Source organism: Parambassis ranga, chromosome 15 (assembly GCF_900634625.1).
Source record: "Parambassis ranga chromosome 15, fParRan2.1, whole genome shotgun sequence".
NCBI classification, from domain to species: Eukaryota; Metazoa; Chordata; class Actinopteri; family Ambassidae; genus Parambassis; species Parambassis ranga.
This window is the reverse complement of record NC_041035.1, coordinates 2,655,517-2,675,902: the sequence shown is the minus strand read 5'-3', so window position 1 is coordinate 2,675,902 and position 20,386 is coordinate 2,655,517. Positions and strand designations below refer to the sequence as shown.

The following is a 20,386-nucleotide window of genomic DNA, read 5'->3' as shown; positions in this document are numbered from 1 at the left end:
TTATTTATTTTGCAAAAATGAAGCCAAAACGTGGGCAAAAGGAACCCCAATGATTCAGTAGCTTGTAGATCCATCTAGCAGCAATAGGTTAAGGGACAAAATGGTTTTAGAACATCTGTTTTTATAGAGTTCACCTGCTGATGATCGGTTCATCAAGGACTGATGTTCAGCAGCACCTGCTGCAGCTCACACAATTAAATCCCATGCAATCAGTAAAAGGGACTTAGTATATAATGTCTGTATGTTTTTTTTTCTTTTTAGTTTGAACACAGTGAAGATAAAAGTTAAATGTTGTTGTATATTGTCTAATAATAACATCTGATCATGTTTGTAACTCCACCCACCTAATTATCCTAAAATCAAACTTTCAGAGCTTCAGAATTCTGCCTATGTTAAGGGCTACCTCATTTAAGAAAACATTGTTTTTGTTTTTTTAACCCTTTCAGATAAGCAGCACCTGGATTAAGCTGCTGTGCCATGAGTGATGACATAGCTTTCTTGTAGACAAAGTGTTTTTGTTCTATGGCAGCTTTACACACAAATGGACCAGTGGTTGGGTAATGGTGAAGGTGTGGTCATGGCCTGCAGGTAACAAACTGTGTCAGGTGTGTAACTATATGCAGCCCCTCTTATGTAAATGCTTCATAAATTCAGCTTGACATTTGATCATGTGATCAGGTGTAGCTGACTAAATAATGCATGCTGTGGTGGATGCTGTGTGTGCACATAGCCTGCTTTTTCTTTGCCTAAACCCTTCAAACACTGTGTTCAAACTAAAAAAACAATCCTCTTTCAGGTTGTTGGGATATAGAGAGGGCCTGTGTTGCTGCATGAGGGCAGGTCTGGACTGTGTGTAAATGATTTCCTGCTGCATTTGTGTTTTCCAACACGCTCATTACTGTCTCATATGCTGCACTTTACTGTTAAGCATATGTATTTTCAGTAGTTTTCTTGCTCTAATGTTATATCTGAGTAAGTCACATGTTGTGGGAGGTTGTTGACGAGTGGGAGAAAACCACAGGATACCCGCTGACCTGTGAATAATGCTGCCTTTGTACCGCTTCTGTATTAATGCGGCTTCAGTGTGAAACTTTTGCATCGCTGAACAAATTCATTTTCTTCTTGAATAACAGTTAAACTTAAAAAAATCCTCCTTCATAGCCCACAGCACATAAATTGGACTGGGAGCTGATGAGTTCAGTAAATAGCTGTTCATGCAGGAACAAACAAGGACTTTTAAACAAAGACTAGCTTCTAGTGTTTGCAGATAAAAAAAACACAACAGTCAGTATTAATTCATGTTTAAAACCAAGCAGCAACCTAACCTACAGGGATGTGTTAAAAAAACGCATTTCCCCCTGCAGCCTCTAGGGGAAGCTCCAAAAGTGAGTCAATCCCCATAGACACCTATGTTAAAATTTACAGCAGAAATAAATGTGTTTACAGCCTAGACAAAAAAAATTATTATCTATTGATAAGTTGCAGCCACAGCTGTATGGGGGGGTGGGTTTTTTTTATAACTTACCCATTCAAATTATATTATACTAGGACTTGAATATCAGCTTCATTAGTTTCAAGTTTTGTGCATTTTCTATTATTGCAGGAATACACTGAGAAGTCACCTGAAAATCACCAAAGAAAGTGAGAACTGACTGTCTTCAATCGTGTCATCTTTTTTCCAAACTGGACCGGATTTAAGAGTTGGTGCCAGCAGCCATTTTTCTATGAACTGAATACTGAAACAGGTATTAATATGAATTATTGCAAATTTCCTCCAGAAAAGCTGCTGAAGATCAACTAACTGACACAAATCTGTAGCTTAAACTAAATCCTATGAATGGTGGAGGGTTATGCTGGAATACATTAATAGTTGTAGTGTTTCTGAACATCCGTGGTGATCTTTCTGTTTGTGTGTGAGTGTGTGTGTGTGTACCTTTCCATGCTGGCCGAGCCTCTCGTAGCAGATAACGACATCCTCCCAGAGCTCCAGCTTTTTGTAAGTGAGCAAAGCAGAACTGACGCAGCCAAGATCTGTCAGCAGGCTGGCCAGCTGTTTCTGCAGGGGAGGCGGAGAGAACGAGACAAGAGGATAACAGCAGGCTAAAGCTGTCAGCATGCTTACAAGAAAATGCTAGATGTTAATGTAAACGTTAGCATAGATTTTTACTGGCCATAAACACTATTGGAGGCTCATAAGCTCTGGGCCCATTTCTTAGACACCCTACTTAAAAATGACCCAAAATGAACAGAGTATAGCAACTACACTCACTATTCGTATTAACTGAACACATGTAAGTCACAAGGCTGTTACTGTGGATGAAGACTGGTGGTATACTTCTATCTTACCTGCTGTAACACTGTGATATTCTCCTGTGGGGGACTAATAAAGCATTATCTTATTTCACTGAAGCACATTAAGGCACATTTTTGCATATATCCCCTATTTCCATATTTTCCATATTTCTTTTACCTATCTGCTGTTATTTGGAAAATATAACATAATTATCTGGAATTAAAGAGAAACATACACAGAGCAATATCACAAAAAAACAGGTTAATTTGAAAGCCACTGCAGCAAGAGCCAGTAGAACACAGGCTACATCATTGTCCAATCCCAAGGAGGCAAGTAAATCAAATGTTTACACTAAAATACAATCACTTAACAGCAAAGATAAGACTTATGACTATTTAAATATTTGTGCTGTTAGCATGAAGTGACATTATCTTGGTGGGACATGCACAGTCTGTATATTTATTTACTCATTCAGGTGGAAGTGGTCTTTGTAGGCTTTTAGCCAAGCTTCTCCATAATAAGCTGCTGTGCTATGTATAGTTTGCTACATGGTTAGCATAGCGTTATATGGTGTTTATATTCACATGTGCAGTTCATTAGACATAAGTGTCAACCCATCCATCCCTGAATGAGCTACTTTAGTGGCAGACGGAATTAATGATAAGGATGACTGTCCATCTATAGTAAGGAACATATGATTTTAGAGCTCTGTGAAATGGACGGGAATGAATGGCTGCCTGTGCAGCCGTAAAATGCATGGCCTGCTTTGGAAAGGGGTCAGGGGCGATGTAAAATTTACTGTGCATGATGTGTTGTTATTGGCCTGAAATGTGCAAAACCAACAGTATGTAAAGTATAAAAATGCTCTCACCCTAAAGGCATAAAAATGTAATAGTTTCTCATGAAAACAAACACCGCACACACACAGATACACAGCCATAAAAAAGGCCTTCGATGCTTTGTTCAGTGCAGGCCTCGACTCTCCTGTGAGGAGAAAAACACATCACAGTGCCTGCTGCAATCCTCCGCCTCAACCCACTTTCAGTTCCCCAGGCGGCAATACACACGCTTCAATTCCAGCTTTATTGCTGTTATCAGTTATTACATGCCGCATGGGTGATGTCTCCTCCCCAGCTGATCTCTCCCTGTCTCCAACACTCCTCCTCCTTCAATCTCCTGGACACGTCTAAATCTTTCTATTACCGCTTATTCAACTTGCTGCTCGTTCCGCCTTATTCTTCTCTGTATCTGAGCTGCTGTTAGAGCGCCTAGTGTTTGTCTTCACAGATCTTCTGATACTTGTGTCACAGGATGTGATTGGTGCAGCTCCTGTGAGACCTTCACACATCCCATGTTCCCCTGATGCATTAAGAGCATTTCACAGGGTTACACTAAAAATGAAACTCTCTGACTGAGAGCGAGTCAGACGAACACCCAAAAGTGTTTTTTAATGCCTTCATGAAAATTACAGAAATATACACAATAGCTGCCCCACTTTGTAGGTAATTAAGAGTAATTAATCATCATCTGAACAGTTTACCAGCAAATAGCGGCTACATGTGCTGCAGTGCCATCATGCATGTAAGTAAAAAAAACACTGAAGCCTGCTGAATACCAAGAATGTTCTTGGAAGGGCCAGTATTCCGAGAGAGAAAGAGAGAGGGCTGCTCTTCCATTGGAAATGCAGAAAAAACAGCTACAATTGCAGAATAAAATAGTACTACCGCACAGTGGGCTTCATTCCTAACATTTCTCAATAGCCAAAAAAACCTTGGTGATGCTGAGAGTTATGTTAATGAGCGAGCTTTGAGCTGCCAAACAAATGTCACATCTGAACCAATGCAGAGAAGAGACATGTGAGTCATATGAGAGTTTAGCATTAGCATCCTTCCCATTACAATTTTCATTACAAATTCTCCATATTATACTGCTTGTTTTGACTGAAACAGATATAAGCACATATTTCTTCCCAGTGCTGATGTATTACTGCAATGCCATTGTTAGCAGATGATGTTCTGATAGTATGACTAATATTAATATATAATTAACATACATTTTGCCTGCTTGCTGAGGAGAAGCTGTGACCTGATTGTTGGGTAAAGCCCAGCACCAAAATCATTCATCCCATGAAGACAAGGAATGAGTATTCAGAGCCTTTGCTGTGACTCTCATATATTGAACTCAGGTGCGTCCATTTCTTCTGATCATCCTTCAGATGGTTCTAACCTTCATTTGAGTCCAGCTGTGTTTGATGATACTTATTGGACTTGATTAGGAAAGACACACACCTGTCTATAGAAGACCTTACAGCTCACAGTGCATGTTAGAGCACATGAGGATCATGAGGTCAAAGGAACTGCCTGAAGAGCTCAGAGACAGAATTGTGGCACAGATCTGGCCAAGGTTAATAAAAAACTCTGCTGCACTTTAGGTTCCTAAGAGCACCATGGCCTCCATAATCCTTAAATTGAAGACGTTTGGGACGACTAGAACCCTTCCTAGAGCTTGCCGTCCGGCCAAACTGAGCTATCGGGGGAGAAGAGCCTTGGTGAGAGAGGTAAAGAAGAAAACAAAGATCACTGTGGCTGAGCTCCAGAGATGCAGTCGGGAGATGGGAGAAAGTTGTACAAAGTCAACCATCACTGCAGACCTCTACCAGTTGGGGCCTTATGGCAGTGGCCCGACCGCAGCGCCTCCTCAGTGCAAGACACATGAAAGCCCGCATTGAAGTTTGTTGAAAAAAACACCTGAAGGCGATGATGATGGTGAGAATGATCTGGTCTGATTAGACCAAGATAGAACTTTTTGGCCTTAATTCTAAGTGGTGTGTGTGGAGAAAACCAGGCACTGCTCCTCACCTGTCCAATACAGTCCCAACCCTTCTCCAGAGTGCTAAGGTTAGGGTTAGGGTTAGATTACGGTTTCCTCATTTGTTTCACACAAAGCTGATGTTTATCATGCTACTGATGTTTTTGTCTCTGACACGGAGCTGAAGTCTTCATATAGGTAATCAGTTATTCTGCTTTTAAAACCCTTGTAGCTCATACTATATGTTAGTGGATAGAGCATGCTGACACTGTACACTGACACTGTATGAACTTGTCATACATATAATTACAGTTTGTTTAAACTGTAATTGCAAATGCATGCTAAAAGCTTGATTACGCTGGAACCTGCATGCATTTTAATAGAGAAAGAGTCTGATACCTGGACAATCCATCTGGGCGGGGCCTGGCAGCAGTAGAAGACTTTGAGGCGCTCAGTCACAGGACAGCTCTTGTCTTCAAAGTAGTCTACTATGGCCTGAAAAAGAAAAAAAAATATTTTTCATGTCCACAAACTGCACAGTGCTGCAGAGAAATACTGTAAGTCAGTCACTTTATAACCCAGAATGACTCTGAAACCCACATTTATCGACTGGAGGTGTGATTACAGCTGCAGCAGTGTTTTACTACTGGCACTGCACATGTCTTATATATGCTGCGAGCAACCTCTCTGTATTGACAGGGCTACAGGGGTCATTAGGTACTAAATGGCCGCTGACAGGGAACATTCACAGAGACAAAGAGCAAAAAGTGAACACAACTCTCTTAGGCCACAGAGAAGCTGCTACAGCAGAGGGGCTCATATTCCTTCCTACAAATGGGATGAGGCTTAAATAAAATGTCAGGAGAAACAAACAAGATGCTGCTTCGCTGTTTCACACTCATATCATCCTTCCAACAGCTGTGAAGATTCAGAGAGCGCTCTGATGGCACAAAATGTCACTGTGACATCCTTCAAGAAAGCACTGATAGCTGCTGTGTTCTGTATGTGATGTTTACAGACACACAGCAGAACCAAACTGCAGCGGTGGAAAAACGGCCTACACCTCTATGGAAATGGCACAATCATGGCTACAGGCAGAGAGAACTCAAACATGTCTGTAACACAGTTAGAATGACAGAAAACCTAATCAGTAACTATTATATTGTAATGTATGTTTACACACAATTTTTCACCCTACTCTGCAGAAAAATGGCTGAATGTCACATGGCTGCTGGTCACAGGTCAATCAATCATGGCTTCCTAGATGCACTAAGAAAAAGTAGAATGTTTTGTCTTTTACACGATATTGTTGGCTACAAATTAGAACTAAGCTTAAATTTGGTTATATTTTCCCACAAAAGATGCATTTAAGGACTGTTGGAAATTTCAAGGACAGACTGTTCTTACTGTTGTTACACCATGCCATTTGGTGTTGGAGAGCAGAGGGCTAAATAAACACATACTATAATTCAAAACCTGGCTTTTAATTTAATTTTTAAATTTGATTAAAAAATTTAGGTGAAACAGAATGAAAGGAAATAAAAAGAACACTTGTCCAATAAGACTGGGACCTCAAAGAAAGTGCAACGACAGAGAGACGACAGACTAAATCTAAGAAAATGTCATTTACTGCTTATTATGTTACTCTCCACTACACAGCCTTCAGCTGGAAAACAAGCAAAAACAATCTGATGTTATATTTCTGTCAGAACGAGTGCAGGGTTGTCTTGGAGCCAGATGTTCCAACTTCTTCATAATCCTGTAATGCCATCAATGCTCGCTCTTTCAGGGATGTTATTATCAACTTCCAAAATAACATTTGGAGCTGTGTGGGATTAATGCTTCGCTCCGTGCTTGGAGAAAGAACAGGGTTACTCAATAACTCACAGGCGTGACGAGCCCGGTCGAGCTCGGCCGCTCGTTTAACTTCGTTGTGGTCTTGCTTGTGTGAATTGAAAGCTAAAACATCCACAGATGTGCTGATAAAATGGCACAAGGAAGTGGATTTACATCGAGCAGCACATGCAAGGTGGGAGGTATCTGTACTGCATGAATGTACAGTTTCAATTCAGAGAGTGACTGAAGATGGTGGATAGTTTTGTGAACATGCATAATGTCAGGATTAAAATCTGAAAATCTGAAAAGTCCTTGAGGTTAAAGAGGCTCCAGGGTTTAAGTGGGGAGAGGGATGTAAAATAAATGTACACAAGCGGCTAATCCACGTTGTTTTAAGAAAAAATGAGAACGTTAACTAGGTAGAATCTGTTAGGCAGACGAAGGCAGCAAAGACTGCTCTGAAATAATAGTTGCACAAAATTAGATAAGTCTCTCCTCCCTCTTATATTCTGCTCACTCAGCCACATGCTCTCTTATTGACTGTAGGCTGTCACAGCACACACTATCAAGGAACTTACACCTTTACAGTTATGCATAGCTGCTTGCTAACATACACTGCTTTGCCCTTATTTGGATGGTCTGGACAGTACCAAGAGCCACAGATGTCTTCCAGCTTTGTTTACAGTCTGAGGGAAACTCATACCACACTATAAGATTTAATCTCAGTGACAAGGTACATATAGTAAAACTGACAGCCCAACCTCATAACCTACAGTAATCCTTAAAGGATCTGCTGCTAACATCTTAGTGCCAGATACCACAGGACACCTTCAGGGGTCTAGTGGAGCCTATGCTTTGATGGGTCAGGGCTCTATTGGTAGCAAAAGGGGGACCAATACAATATTAGGCAGGTGGTCATAATGTTATGCCTGGGCGGTGTATGTTACAAACACTAAGAGAAACAGAGCTGCCCACACTGATGACAATCACCAACACCTCACAGGACAAAACACCATTCACAGACTGTGCATCTCCTCACCTGTGTTTGCATCATGGCTCTCTCTACGAACCGCGTTTTTTCTTTTTCCAGTTTGGTCCTGAGGCAGAGAGCTGTGACCTCCACAGCCCAGAACTTTGGCTGAGACAGAATGCACTGCAGAGAGACACAGGGGAGTAAACAAAGATTATCTTTTCAGTGAGGAACATCAACATCATCATCGGAGAAAACTGTCAATCTGGTGATGGGACAGAAATAACGCTACACTTTCACATCACACATATCACAATTTATACCTGGTAAAGTTACTATAATACACATCATAACCATCAGCATAAAATATTGTGTATACTATACTAATCTTATATTTGGCTACAATGGGTGAGACTTCCTGGAAATGTTTCACATTAAAAGCCTGTCATAATAAACAGCATTCATTCACTTTGAGCTGTGGAAAGGCTTTAATATGTGAAACACATGGAGACAGTGCTGAGCTTTAATGACAGCAACTTAACGATGATCAAAAACAGCAAAACAGAAGTGATGGATTGTAGAATCAATGCTGTGGAAGGGTAGATGTTATGTGTGTGATCTTGCATTGACTGTGGGACGTAGAATAAGAATAGAAGCCTGTCTCTAATAAGAAGTCCTTCTGCAGTTGTGGGCAATTAAATCAGCATAATGAATCATTTTAGATTGCAAGCTTTAGTCATTATACAGTACATTATACAGTATAGGTGAAACCTGATGTTGGGGGACACTATTGTCAGGGGAGGGGGGGCATATTGCCCACCCCTTCCCCAGGATTCTCATCAACAAATTCCTCGGTGCAATGATGATGATGGTCGACTCAGCAAGGTTGGATGCTAATATGTGGAGCTAACAAAGTATGTGAAGTATTCCCTCCCAGTGGAATCAGGATACGCTAAAGGATCTTGATGACTGAGCAATAAATTTGAAGTTAGGATGCTCTCCTAATTATCCATGCACTGATCACAGCCTATGCAGGACAGCTGATTGTGGAAAATTCCATTTCACGTTGCTCTTAACCTTACAGATATGATGCTATGACAAACAATTCAACGAGATCATGCTAACAGGGCCTGGCTTTTCTTTCCTCCTCTTCTTCCCTGCACCCTAATGCACCACATGGCTTTTCTCTCCTGCAGTGAGAAACCAAGCAGCAAGCTTCAGTGAGAACACCTAATTATTACAACCTATTACAGCCTGAAAGTCTTTATCTGTGTGCTGTGGTGATAATCTGCTCTATAATAGCCAGCCTGGCACAGCTTAGCGGTTTAGCTTAAGATGAGCTGATTAAAGGGAACAGGGAGGGGGGATATCCACATTTTCTGGCAGGTAAACATCACAGAAGACGACTGCAGCTTTTTATCTGAGCTCCAGTCTCGCCTCATCTTTAATCAGAACAAGCTGTACAACAATTACATTCTGTATATTGATGATGATGGAAACATACAATGAAAGAGATACATAGTTCTAGGTGAGATGAACACTAATGATGTTTGTAAATGCTTAGCAAGTCTAGATGGAGTCATTAGTGCAACAGTAAATTGTCCTAATTATTCAGTTATTTCTCCAGCAGCATCCATCACTGGGCAATTAGAATCAAATGACAAGGCATGCTGAGCATTTGTCATGCAACAAATGAGCAATGAGCAATTCTGAAAAGCAATAACAAGTCTGAGGAACTTTCTGATGGTGTTGTGGTAACACACAGTTACATTACTTTCATTTGTGTTTGATGGAGTGCTCTGGACAATGACAGTAATGAAAAGCAGTTAGCTCAGCAAAACTGCTGTACTTTGCAGAGAGACAGCAAATCACATGCAGAAAACTCCTACGCCTGCTACGGAGCCCCTAAAGGGACATGTGGGGAAACAGTTCACGTTCCTGTGTGGAAATGAATGTAAGGCAGTTATCTACCCTAATGTTTTAGAGGTGTCTGCAGAGAAACTAAGCAGCCCATCATTAACAGCAGGTAACCGTAGCTATCTCAGCTATCTATTAGCATGTATGGTAAAATAAGTCAATATAAACATGGCAATAGTGAATAGTATAGGTAAACAATGGTTGATAAAAGCTTAGCGGGCCGTCAATACTTAATTTACTTGCAAACACTAAACGTTTGCTAGCTAGCAGTAGCACAGCAGGTAACTAAAAGATGGCATGATAGTATATCAATGCTAACAGTGTGTAGCCTAGTGACATCATATTACATCACGCATTTTTCTGATAATCTCTTAGCAATGATGAAAAGTGTGACATTGTATTGCATTGTCATTGGCTGTGTCCCACGTCACATGTCCTTACTTACTGATTAGTGGCCTAATTAGGGAAAAATGATTTGAACCCCTGCTGTTTTTGTAGGTTTGCCCACTAACAAAGAAATTATCAGTCTATAATTTCAATGATAGGATTATATGAAAAGTGGGAGAACGATAACAAAAAATCCAGAAAAAAGGCATTTCAAAAAAAGTTATAAATTATTTCATGAATGAAATAAGTATTTGATCCTCCGTCAATCAGCCAGATTTCTGCTCCCAGGTGTGTTTTATACAGGTAAGGAGCTTGTTACCTGTATAAAAGACACCTGTCCACAGAAGCTATCAATCAATCCAGATTCCAAACTCTTCACCATGACCAATTCCATTGAGCTTTCCGAAGATGTCAGGGACAAGACAACAAAGCACATGTACAGGCCCTTTCGAAGTTTGCCACTGAACATCTCAATGATTCAGAGGAGGACTGGCTGAAAGTGTTGTGGTCAGATGAGACCAAAATCCAGCTCTTTGGCATCAACTCCAGCAAAATATACGGTCAAGGCAACAAAGGATTGATCAAGAAGAAGCATATTAAGGTCTTGCCAAACATCAGCCACCAAACATGAATGACTTGGAACTGCAAAGAGGAGTGGGACAAATCCCCCCTGAGATGTGTGCAAACCTTGTGGGATACTATAAGAAACGCTAGTGTTCTGATAGAAAGCAGCCAAAGGGATCATATCTCTCCTGTCCTAGCGTCTCTTCACTGGCTCCCAGTGGACTCAAGAATACGCTTCAAGATCCTTCTTCTAACCTACAAGGCTCTACATGGACTTGCTCCATTGTATCTGCAGGACCTGATTGTACCATATGTTCCTAATAGGACACTCAGATCTCTGAGTGCAGGTTTACTTGTAGTTCCTAGGATTCATAAAAGTAGAATGGGAGGAAGAGCTTTCAGCTATCAGGCACCGCTATTATGGAACCAGTTACCAATCTGGGTCCGAAAGGCAGACACTGCCTCCACCTTTAAGACTAGACTTAAAACTTTTCTGTTTAGTAAGGCGTACAGTTAGCCTTAGACCTAGTGTGTAGCACAGCTATGCTGCTCTAGGCCTACGTTGTCGGGGGCACAAACATGATCCATTGAGCAGTTTCCCTCTCACCCTCTAACCTCTCCTTTTCTCTCCTTAGTCTGGCTCACACTGGTCTCAAGACCTGCATGCTGACTTGCAGTCCAGCCCGTGAAGTCTCTCTTGCCCTACGTTGTCGGGGGACACAAACACGATCCTCTGAGCAGTTTCCCTCTCACCCTCTGACCTCTCCTCTACTCTCCTTAGTCTGGCTCATACTGGTAATATCGTCTCATAATCTGTGTTTACTGTCTTCCTGTAGTTTTGTGCCTCGCTCTCTCTCTCTCTCTCTCTCTCTCTCTCTCTCTCTTTGCAGGTCTCAAGACCTGCATACTGACCTGCAGTCCGGCCCCTGATCTCTCCTGTGCTCATCGACTTCACCAGCCCCTGCTGCTCATCTTTGCTTTGATTACTATCAAATTACTATTACTACTAATGGACTGACGATATATATAGATATCCATTATAATATAATCACTGTTTCATCTTGCTGTCATGTTTGCTCTGTATTGTATCATGTTTGTATCATGTTTGCTCCTCTCTCTCTCTCTCTCCTTCATCCTCTCTGTCCTGTCTCCCTCTTCTCCTCCTCTACCCGGCCGACTAGCAGCAGGACTGGTTCCTCCTTAAGCTGACGGGTCCTGCTCAAGGTTTCTTCCTCTTAAAGGGAGTTTTTCCTTGCCACGGTGCTCTTACGGGGGTTCGGGTTCTGGGTCTCACGCTCTGAGTTTCTGTGAAGCGCTTTGAGACAATTTCTGATTGTAAAATGCTCTATATAAATAAAACTGAATTGAATTGAATTTTGTGAAGGAATCAAACACTTATTTTATTCATGAAAATGTGAATTTATAATTTATTTTAAATGCTGGATGTTTTTGTTATTGTTCTATCCCTCACTGTAACTTACTTCACTCATGTGTCATTATTGTGTCAGCAATCACCGATTGATTAGGAAAAAAAAATTACTTAATGCCCTTTACCAAATGTTAGCAACTTACTTACTTACTTTATGCGCTCTCAAACATTTCAAAGGCCCGACATTCTATGACCAAGTCTGTAAGATTGTTGTTCGGCAGCACTGCTAAAAGCTAAAACGCTAATGTTGATTGAATAATATTTACAGTAATGAACTCACAATGCTTAATACCTTGTTTAAGTATAAGACAAGGAAGATCATAACAAGCCCTCCTAAAAATGTACCCTCACAGCCATGGACTGTAAGCAAATGGTGGAGCAATTTTTCATTATACATTATTGAGTTCTACAGTAAGTAGTCGTAACATAGACGGGATGACATAAAATCATTCTTGTTCAGTTCTACCCTTTTAAGATGATGAAGATAGATAATAATAAAGCCCTGCATCTACTTATCAGGGTTACATTTGCTATAGTGATCAGCCAGTGGCTCATTATCTGTTATAGGATGAATATCTACATGAACCTGCTTAAATTACATGGAAGGTTTACACTTACTCACAAGTAACAGCATGGCCACTTGGCCCATATTTACTGAGACTGAAACACCCCTGCCAGAGCCAAAACGTGTGGTTTTATGCTCATCAGGCGTGGCTCAACCATGTTCATCTACAGTGAAAAAGCAATGGAACAACACTGCGAGGATGGCAGAAGTCATTACAATTATGAAGGTACTAATGTAATAACAAAAACTGCACCATCAGGGGATCACTAAAGTCATTGCCTTACAATCGACCAGATGACATGAAGATGAATGTTTGTTTTTTGAGACATTTCAGTCTGGAACAAAGGACCGGCACACTGCCAGAGCCAGGGGTATGGCTAAAGAAATACCGTATGGAGCTAATTTTAAATATGTTTGTAGCTTTTTAGTAGTCCTAATGCACTCCTAGAATTCATCAGTCTACACACCGTCAACTTCAATGTCGGCAAAGCTTCATTTTGCCAACTGAGACAAGGACACATTCAATACCCGAAACACCTCTCTCCTCAGCACGCTGTGACTCACGTCTGAGCAGACAGAGTTTTGTTTGGTAGAAGACTAGGAATAATTTGTTTTGAGGTGTGGTGATCAAAACTGAGCCGACGTGAGAGGCATCCTTAACTGTGTCTAAAACACATTCGGACGTGACAGAGAAGATGTGGTGAGCCGTGTCCTGTGGGAGCAATGGCAAATTGTGAGTTTTCAATAGAATACAGAGGTGATGTGCTATCTACACATCTACTCATTAAGTGTAGAATACCATCAATACTCAGAGTGGTGGAGGCTGTCATCTATCTCAGCTGCGAGAGAGTCTGGCTCTTATTTGTAATTTCCCATTATTTATAGGTTTGTTTCTTCCACTTCTTTTTTTTGGAGAGTTTTTTTTCTAATCTAAAGCAAGTATCTAAGGACACAAACAATAAATGAACCTTCACAGCTGCATGTTACTGTGTGTGTGTGTGTCTGACTCTGGCTTTCCAAAATCAATATTTTTCTTTCAAAATGGACATGTTTCTTGTGCCTGATTTATGAGCCATCTGTGCTGGGATCAGACAGATGGACCTGTGAAGGGTGCATGTCTGCAGAGCTAAAGGGGGATATGGATATAAGGATCCTGAGGTGAGACCTGGACACAAGTCAGATCCCCAAAATCCTCTTTGTTTGACTCCCAGCAGCTGCTGGTGTGTTGATGTGACTCATCAATCCTTCTGTCTCTGCTGCCTAAACCCTCCGCACTCTGCCAAAGTCTCTTAAACTCCGCTCTGTAACAAGATGTGGAGAGAATCCACAGCATTTTTCGCAGTCGGCAGAAAAATGCTACAAGCAGATTCATTTTGTACACGCCTGCACTGCTTCCAGATGGTCTTCCATGTAGGGTGACAGAGGTTGGGGGTACAGAAGGAGACGCCAGACATGTGACAACCATCTAACCAGCCTGCAGATTCCTGGATCTACATGTAGGCTGGGAAGATGCCTGCTCACAGAGCCAGCAGCTGCTTTTTTTCATCCAGCACAGGGACAACACGGCACAGACTGCCAGCTTGTTGTTCACACTGAAATTACAGCTGGCTGGGCCGATGATAACCCCAGTCCAACTTTCAAGAAGAGGGATGAGCACCACATATATTGTAAAAATGTACTAATAAATATTTTTAAACCGCAAAGCGCTGTTGGGTAATAAAAGAAACAGACCAATATGTGGGAGAATGTTGCCGTCATAGATTGGTTACAGCACTATCACCTTACAGGAAGAAACGTCCTGGTTCAAATCTGCTCTGGGCCAGTCCATGTGAAGTGTGCGCTTCCCCCCTGACTCTCTGGGTTCTCCAGTTCTCTCCCACATACTAAACAGTAAGTTAATTGTTCAATGGATGTTTCTAAACAAAGCACAGAGCACTTATTAGGGCTCATTCACTAATATGTGCATGGAAATGTTCTTACTCCGCGCACAAAACAAGTGCGTATGCAACATCCCCGTGGGATTCATGGAACCTGCGCACCGCCAACTTTGTTCTCACCACCTTGTGTATGTGTGTGAATCAGAAACGTTCTACATTGACAGCCCGCATGACCGCAATTAGTGATTAGGATACTACCACGCCCCCATTTCTCTTAAGGAAGCCGCTTGCCTAGAGTTGATTCATGAATGAAGGAAGTGCTCACACGGAGACTAGCGCGGGGAAAAAAGTTTTAAATGAGCGTTTCAGTCGTAAATTTCACATTAAAGAAGGGGTGACGATAGTAAAAAAAAAAAAAAAAAAAAAAACATGCTGGGACTGCAACAACCGAGGCTGTCAATGTAGTGTCCCTGGAGAAGCACACTGTGGCCCGGGTGATAATAAAAAAGTGGTTCAACCAAAAAAAAAAACATTATGGACAAGAAGAAAAAGAAGAAGACTGGTTAAGGACAAGTTATCATTGAATATTTTAATGTATGTCCAATGTATTTTTTTTAATGATTTAAAAAAATGTTAATTAAATCTCTTGTTATATACTCTGCATGTACTTAAAAGGGATGTGTTGTTCGTGTAACAGGAAAGATTTGCTGAATTTACAAAGTTGTGCCAGAACAAAAGATGAAAATTAGCATGTCCACCCGGGTGTCATAATTGCATCACTGCTGGAACCGGTGAACACCCTTAATTACACAGCAGTGAATGCTGGGAATTTTCCAATAGCAGACCAGAGCCAAGAGCAAGATTGCCAAAATCACAGTGCTGCTGGATAACTTTATGGGGAGTATAAAATTATAGCTATTATTAACAAGATCAAAACTTTGTTAGCACTCTAAAAGCAGATATAAAGAAATAATGAAAACGCAGTCGGCTGTGGCCAGTGCTGTATTTTGTGGCATTGTCTGTTGGTGGAATAGCATGACTTGCACAGACAGAAACAGGTTGGACAAATACACCAGGAAGTGTGTGTCTTTAAAGGGAGGGAGGGTGAACTCCATTTTACATTTATGGCTTTATAAAAAATGTTAAAAGTATTTATAATATAAACACAAACGTTGTATTACTCCTGAATCTCAGTTGTTTTACACAAACTCATTTAATATGGATGGCTACCATTAGTATATTTCTGGCATAGTAATGTCACAGTGGATCTGTCCACACACTTTTTAATGGAGTGCATTGACAGTGTATGCAACATCATTATATGATGGGTGCATACACTGTCAATCCAAATCTTCCAAATTTTGGAAGATGGATGGCAAAATTAGTCACTGTCACACTTGTTGAAAGCTCATAATCACTGGTGATTGGTGGAATTCTGAGCAAGAAAACTTAAGAGAGTATAGTATATCACCTGTGTAATTTGACCGGTAAGCGACAGTTGCAGTGTTTAGATCCTGGGGGAATTTCATGATGCCAGAAGTAGAATTTCACTACTAAATGATTCTTAAGAGAGGAATGTGCACAATATATTTGTTGGATAATGATTAGTTCATAAACTCCAGTAGAAAAATGTAATTTAGAAGTCTGTAACAGCTATACAACATAGCCACCATGTTATCCAACCTTTGATTTCTGAATTTTACTATTTATTATTGAAACAGCCTCCTCCTCTCTGGATGCTGTGTCACAGCTTGCTAATTGAAAATGTCTGGCAGGTGCTTTTGAGTGATCTCAGGTGATCATCAGCAGCCAAAAAAAGTGCCTGAAAACAGGGAGAGCAGAAAAACAAACACGTCCACGTCCAACACGGATTCAGCAAAGCAAAGCAGTTCAGCAAAGAGTGTCTGGGCAGCCAGACAAAATATGTGGGAGTACAAAACTAGTCTCACAGGGGTTTTATTCCTGTTAACCTTGAGATTTCTTTCAGTGGTTAAACCCATAATATCTGCTTACAGTTTACTGAATCAATGTTAAATGTAAAGTCTCCCACACAGATCACAGGACACATGTCCATGCTCCACTGTCATTATCCACAAACTGATTGAGACACCTTAGCTCCTATAATGGCCTCCATAACAGGAAATCAATCACTGATGAGCACAAAGGTGAGCACTATGCTGCTGCTTGACAGAGCAAGAACTGCTGAGCAGGGACAATAACACGAAGGCTGCCACAGTCTGTAAAACTGGTGTAGACAGGAGTCGTGACTAGACCTTTCACCCAGCAGAAACCCTGCTGCAACATCTTAACGGTTCTGTAACCAGACGCAGACAGATGTGTACTAACTGGATTTACCCTCCACCCCCACTTACCAACCTCATTATATGATCATGTGTGCGTAGTTATGATCCATGATTTCAGTCAGATGTTTGCTTTCTGATTTATTTTAGCAAAAGTTGTACTTTGTGTTTTACTTTGTTAGTGCAGCATTACCCATAAGTCATTACCCATAAGTCTATGCATTGGGGTATGATAAATTCTGGTTTTAAGGAGTAAAGGAGTTGACGTGAGATTACTTCAGGGTCTTGTCTCATCTTTCATACAGTTAGTTTCAGAGAATTTCTATAATTTCTACATAAAGAGAAATTCCTAGCTAGCCTAGCTTAGCTTAGCATAGGCAGAGGGACAACCACACTTTAGGCGAGAAGTGATGAAACTAAACAGCCGATGTATACAAAACGACATCAGCGATAGAATATGAACAACCCTGCACACGCACACAGGAGGCAACACACATAGGTCAAGTACGTTTGAGTGACAGATCTTACAGACAATCACAGCGAATCTGCCAGTTAGCGGGTAAAGAGGCAAACACAAGTTACTATTTTTTTTAGCAGTCTCACAGTCCTGTCTGACCTAGCTACCACTCACCACAGGGATTCCAGACTGATCTCGCAGAATTTTCAGAGTGATTGGGTATGGCTGGCCAGGCTACTAATCTTTTTTTTTTTCCATAACCAAGGGCAGCTTGTGCTGCAGACCAAGTAACCCAACAAACAACTAGGGCTGCAACGATTACTCGAGTAATATTCAAGGGCAAAATGCATCGACAACTAATTTAGTATTCAATGACTCGTTAGTGACGTCATTGAGAATGATTCTCTTGTGGCGCAGCGGGATGATCAGCTTTTTGGGCGCAAGAGGCCCTGGGGTTCGAAACGCGCGTGAGCCGTTTGCAGATCGGATTGAATAGTCGCAAAAAATCGGCGAGTATCAAAATACTCATTTGTTGCAGCCCTACAAACAACCAGCCTGTCTTAAACAACGTTTAGGTACTTTCTGGTGAACTTTCTGGTGGTCACATACAAATGATGCCTCACAGTCATTTGTATGTGTAGAAAGTAGAAAGTTGAACTGATGGTGTAGCACTATCCAGCCACAGGTGGAAAAATGTGGCCTTTGTCACAACAAGCCATCCAAAAGTTGCAGCATGTACGTCTTTGCTTCTTCTTCTTAATTGCCCGTTCAAAAGTTACATATTATCACATTAGCGATATATATTCCCAATAAGCATGGGTGGAATTCATGAATGCTGAGCATCAGGATTAACAACACAGTTTAAATTCCTATGCTACAAAATGATTCAATATACTCTGCATGCATGCTAATAGGCTTCATTCTGATGCATGAACGTGACTTATCTCCTGCCTCTCTGCTCTCTACATTCATACAAAGAGAATATCCAGCCTGCCTGCAGTCACTATGCCAACAGGAAGCCAACATTTGTTTATGTTTTTAAAAGAACATTTCATTTTATTAGAAAGACAATCAGACAATCTCCTGCCCTGTGCCGATCTTTCTCCAAGGCAGCTATCCTGTTACTGATCAGTGACGTCTCCACACAAGCTCTGAGCTTGTTTGTCTTATAATGTTTAGCGATTTTTGGCTGGAGGTGATGGGAAAAGAACATCTGTGTCATTAAAAGACACATGAGAGGGCTGGGCCCTTCTCTCTCATGTGGTATGTGGGATAATAAAAGTGCAGATCACAAAGGTGACCTCACTCACCTGTGGCAGGGTGCGCAGGGTTCAGTCCTGCTTTCCCCTTTAATTTAGTTCTGGCAGCTGCTGCAATAACACTACTACCAGACACACAGGTTCATGTGCAACTAAGATTCAAATTCATTTTCAACTATCAATGGTATTTTGTTTGGGTATTGGTTTTTTGGTGCACCACAACTTGAGTGCTATTACATTTAAGTGTTATTATCTCAGTATATACAGTTACAGTTGTTGCCAATTCAGGTGAAGAAGCTGTGAATGCTGGGTTAAACAGAGCTGCTGATCGGCTTCATCATTTATTTAACATGTAATTCTAGAGGCAACACTGTTTAAAAACCAAGAAAACGATAACTCACAGTTGCGAAGGCCAGCAGTTCCTCTTCTGTAAGTTTGTGGACAGGGTTATTCTTCTGGAAGTCAGTGCTGCAAGCCAACAGACAGGGTTAAAACACAGTAATATCATCTTTTCAATGTTTATTAGTTGCATGGGGTTTCCTCCAACACATTTTCAGGCTTTTACAGGATCATGGACGCCACTGTGCTCTTAGGAACCTTAAATACAGCTGAACTTTTTTAGTAACCATGGCCAGATCTGTGCCACAATTCTGTCTCTGAGTTCTTCAGGCAGTTTGACCTCATGATCCTCATGTGCTCTAACATGCACTGTGAGCTGTAAGGTCTTATACAGACAGGTGTGTGTCTTTCCTAATCAAGTCCAATCAGTATCATCAAACACAGCTGGACTCAAATGAAGGTTAGAACCATCTGAAGGATGATCAGAAGAAATGGACGCACCTGAGTTCAATATATGAGTCACAGCAAAGGCTCTGATACTTAGGACCATGTCATATTTCACTTTTTCTGTTTTAATACATCTGCAAAAATGTCAACAATTCTGTGTTTTTCTGTCAATATGGGCTGCTGTGTACATTAATGAGGAAAAAAAACCCACCCACTGTATCTGAAATACCTTTCCTCATCCATGGAACTTTAACTCCAACTCCCTAGCTCATCTAGGTGTAGGTGCAAGCATAAATCAACATGTGGAATCAAGTGAGTAACTGCTGTGCCCAGATAGTTCACCTGAGTGGCCCACAGGGATTAATAAAGTAATTCTTATTCTTATAAACTGAGTGAGCTCTAACGCTCACTGCCTCCTCTCTTACACTCCCCACTATTCCCTGTTCCATCAACTCAAAGGCAAAAATGTCCAAAAACATTACTTCCAAATAATGAATCTGACCACAATTAAAAACAATATGAACATCACCAATCACTACTGAAATATACTGATGAGGTCTTGATGCAGCATACTGCATTACACTTAACAGAGAATATGACCTTTATTATTTTAGATATAAAATGTTGTGGTTTAAACCCTTTAATGGAGTTTTGTCAAAATGAGCATACAAATTCTTCACTCATGACCAAAAAGTGTGACATGACTGACATGTTTTTTTCTTAGAGTTTAGGTACAGATTTGAAAGTAAGACCATCAAGGTGTAAGATTCACAAGTTCAAAACAGTCAGAATGGAACCAGGAACCTTCTTGCTGTGAGGCGACAGTGCTAACCACTGGGTGCCACCCCACTGGAAACCAAAGAGGTCCAAAGTTCTTGGTATTCTCTGTACTGTATGTTCTGCTCTGTAGCTGATGACTGGATGGGCATCTGTCAGCA

The 20,386-nt window shown here is 41.1% G+C and overlaps 1 protein-coding gene across 1 annotated transcript in view; it reads right to left on the bottom strand.

Annotated features, from left to right (window-relative positions):
- The window catches only part of ttc27 (tetratricopeptide repeat domain 27), a 67,743-nt gene that overhangs the window by 15,002 nt on the left and 32,355 nt on the right, over positions 1-20,386 (bottom strand). Inside the window, exons 9-12 of the mRNA XM_028423757.1 lie at positions 19,064-19,130; positions 7,977-8,090; positions 5,501-5,596; positions 1,934-2,056 (exon numbers count right to left, since the gene is read on the bottom strand). Of these exons, the coding sequence (XP_028279558.1) occupies positions 1,934-2,056; positions 5,501-5,596; positions 7,977-8,090; positions 19,064-19,130 (400 nt within the window). The remainder of the gene's footprint in view (positions 1-1,933; positions 2,057-5,500; positions 5,597-7,976; positions 8,091-19,063; positions 19,131-20,386) is intronic.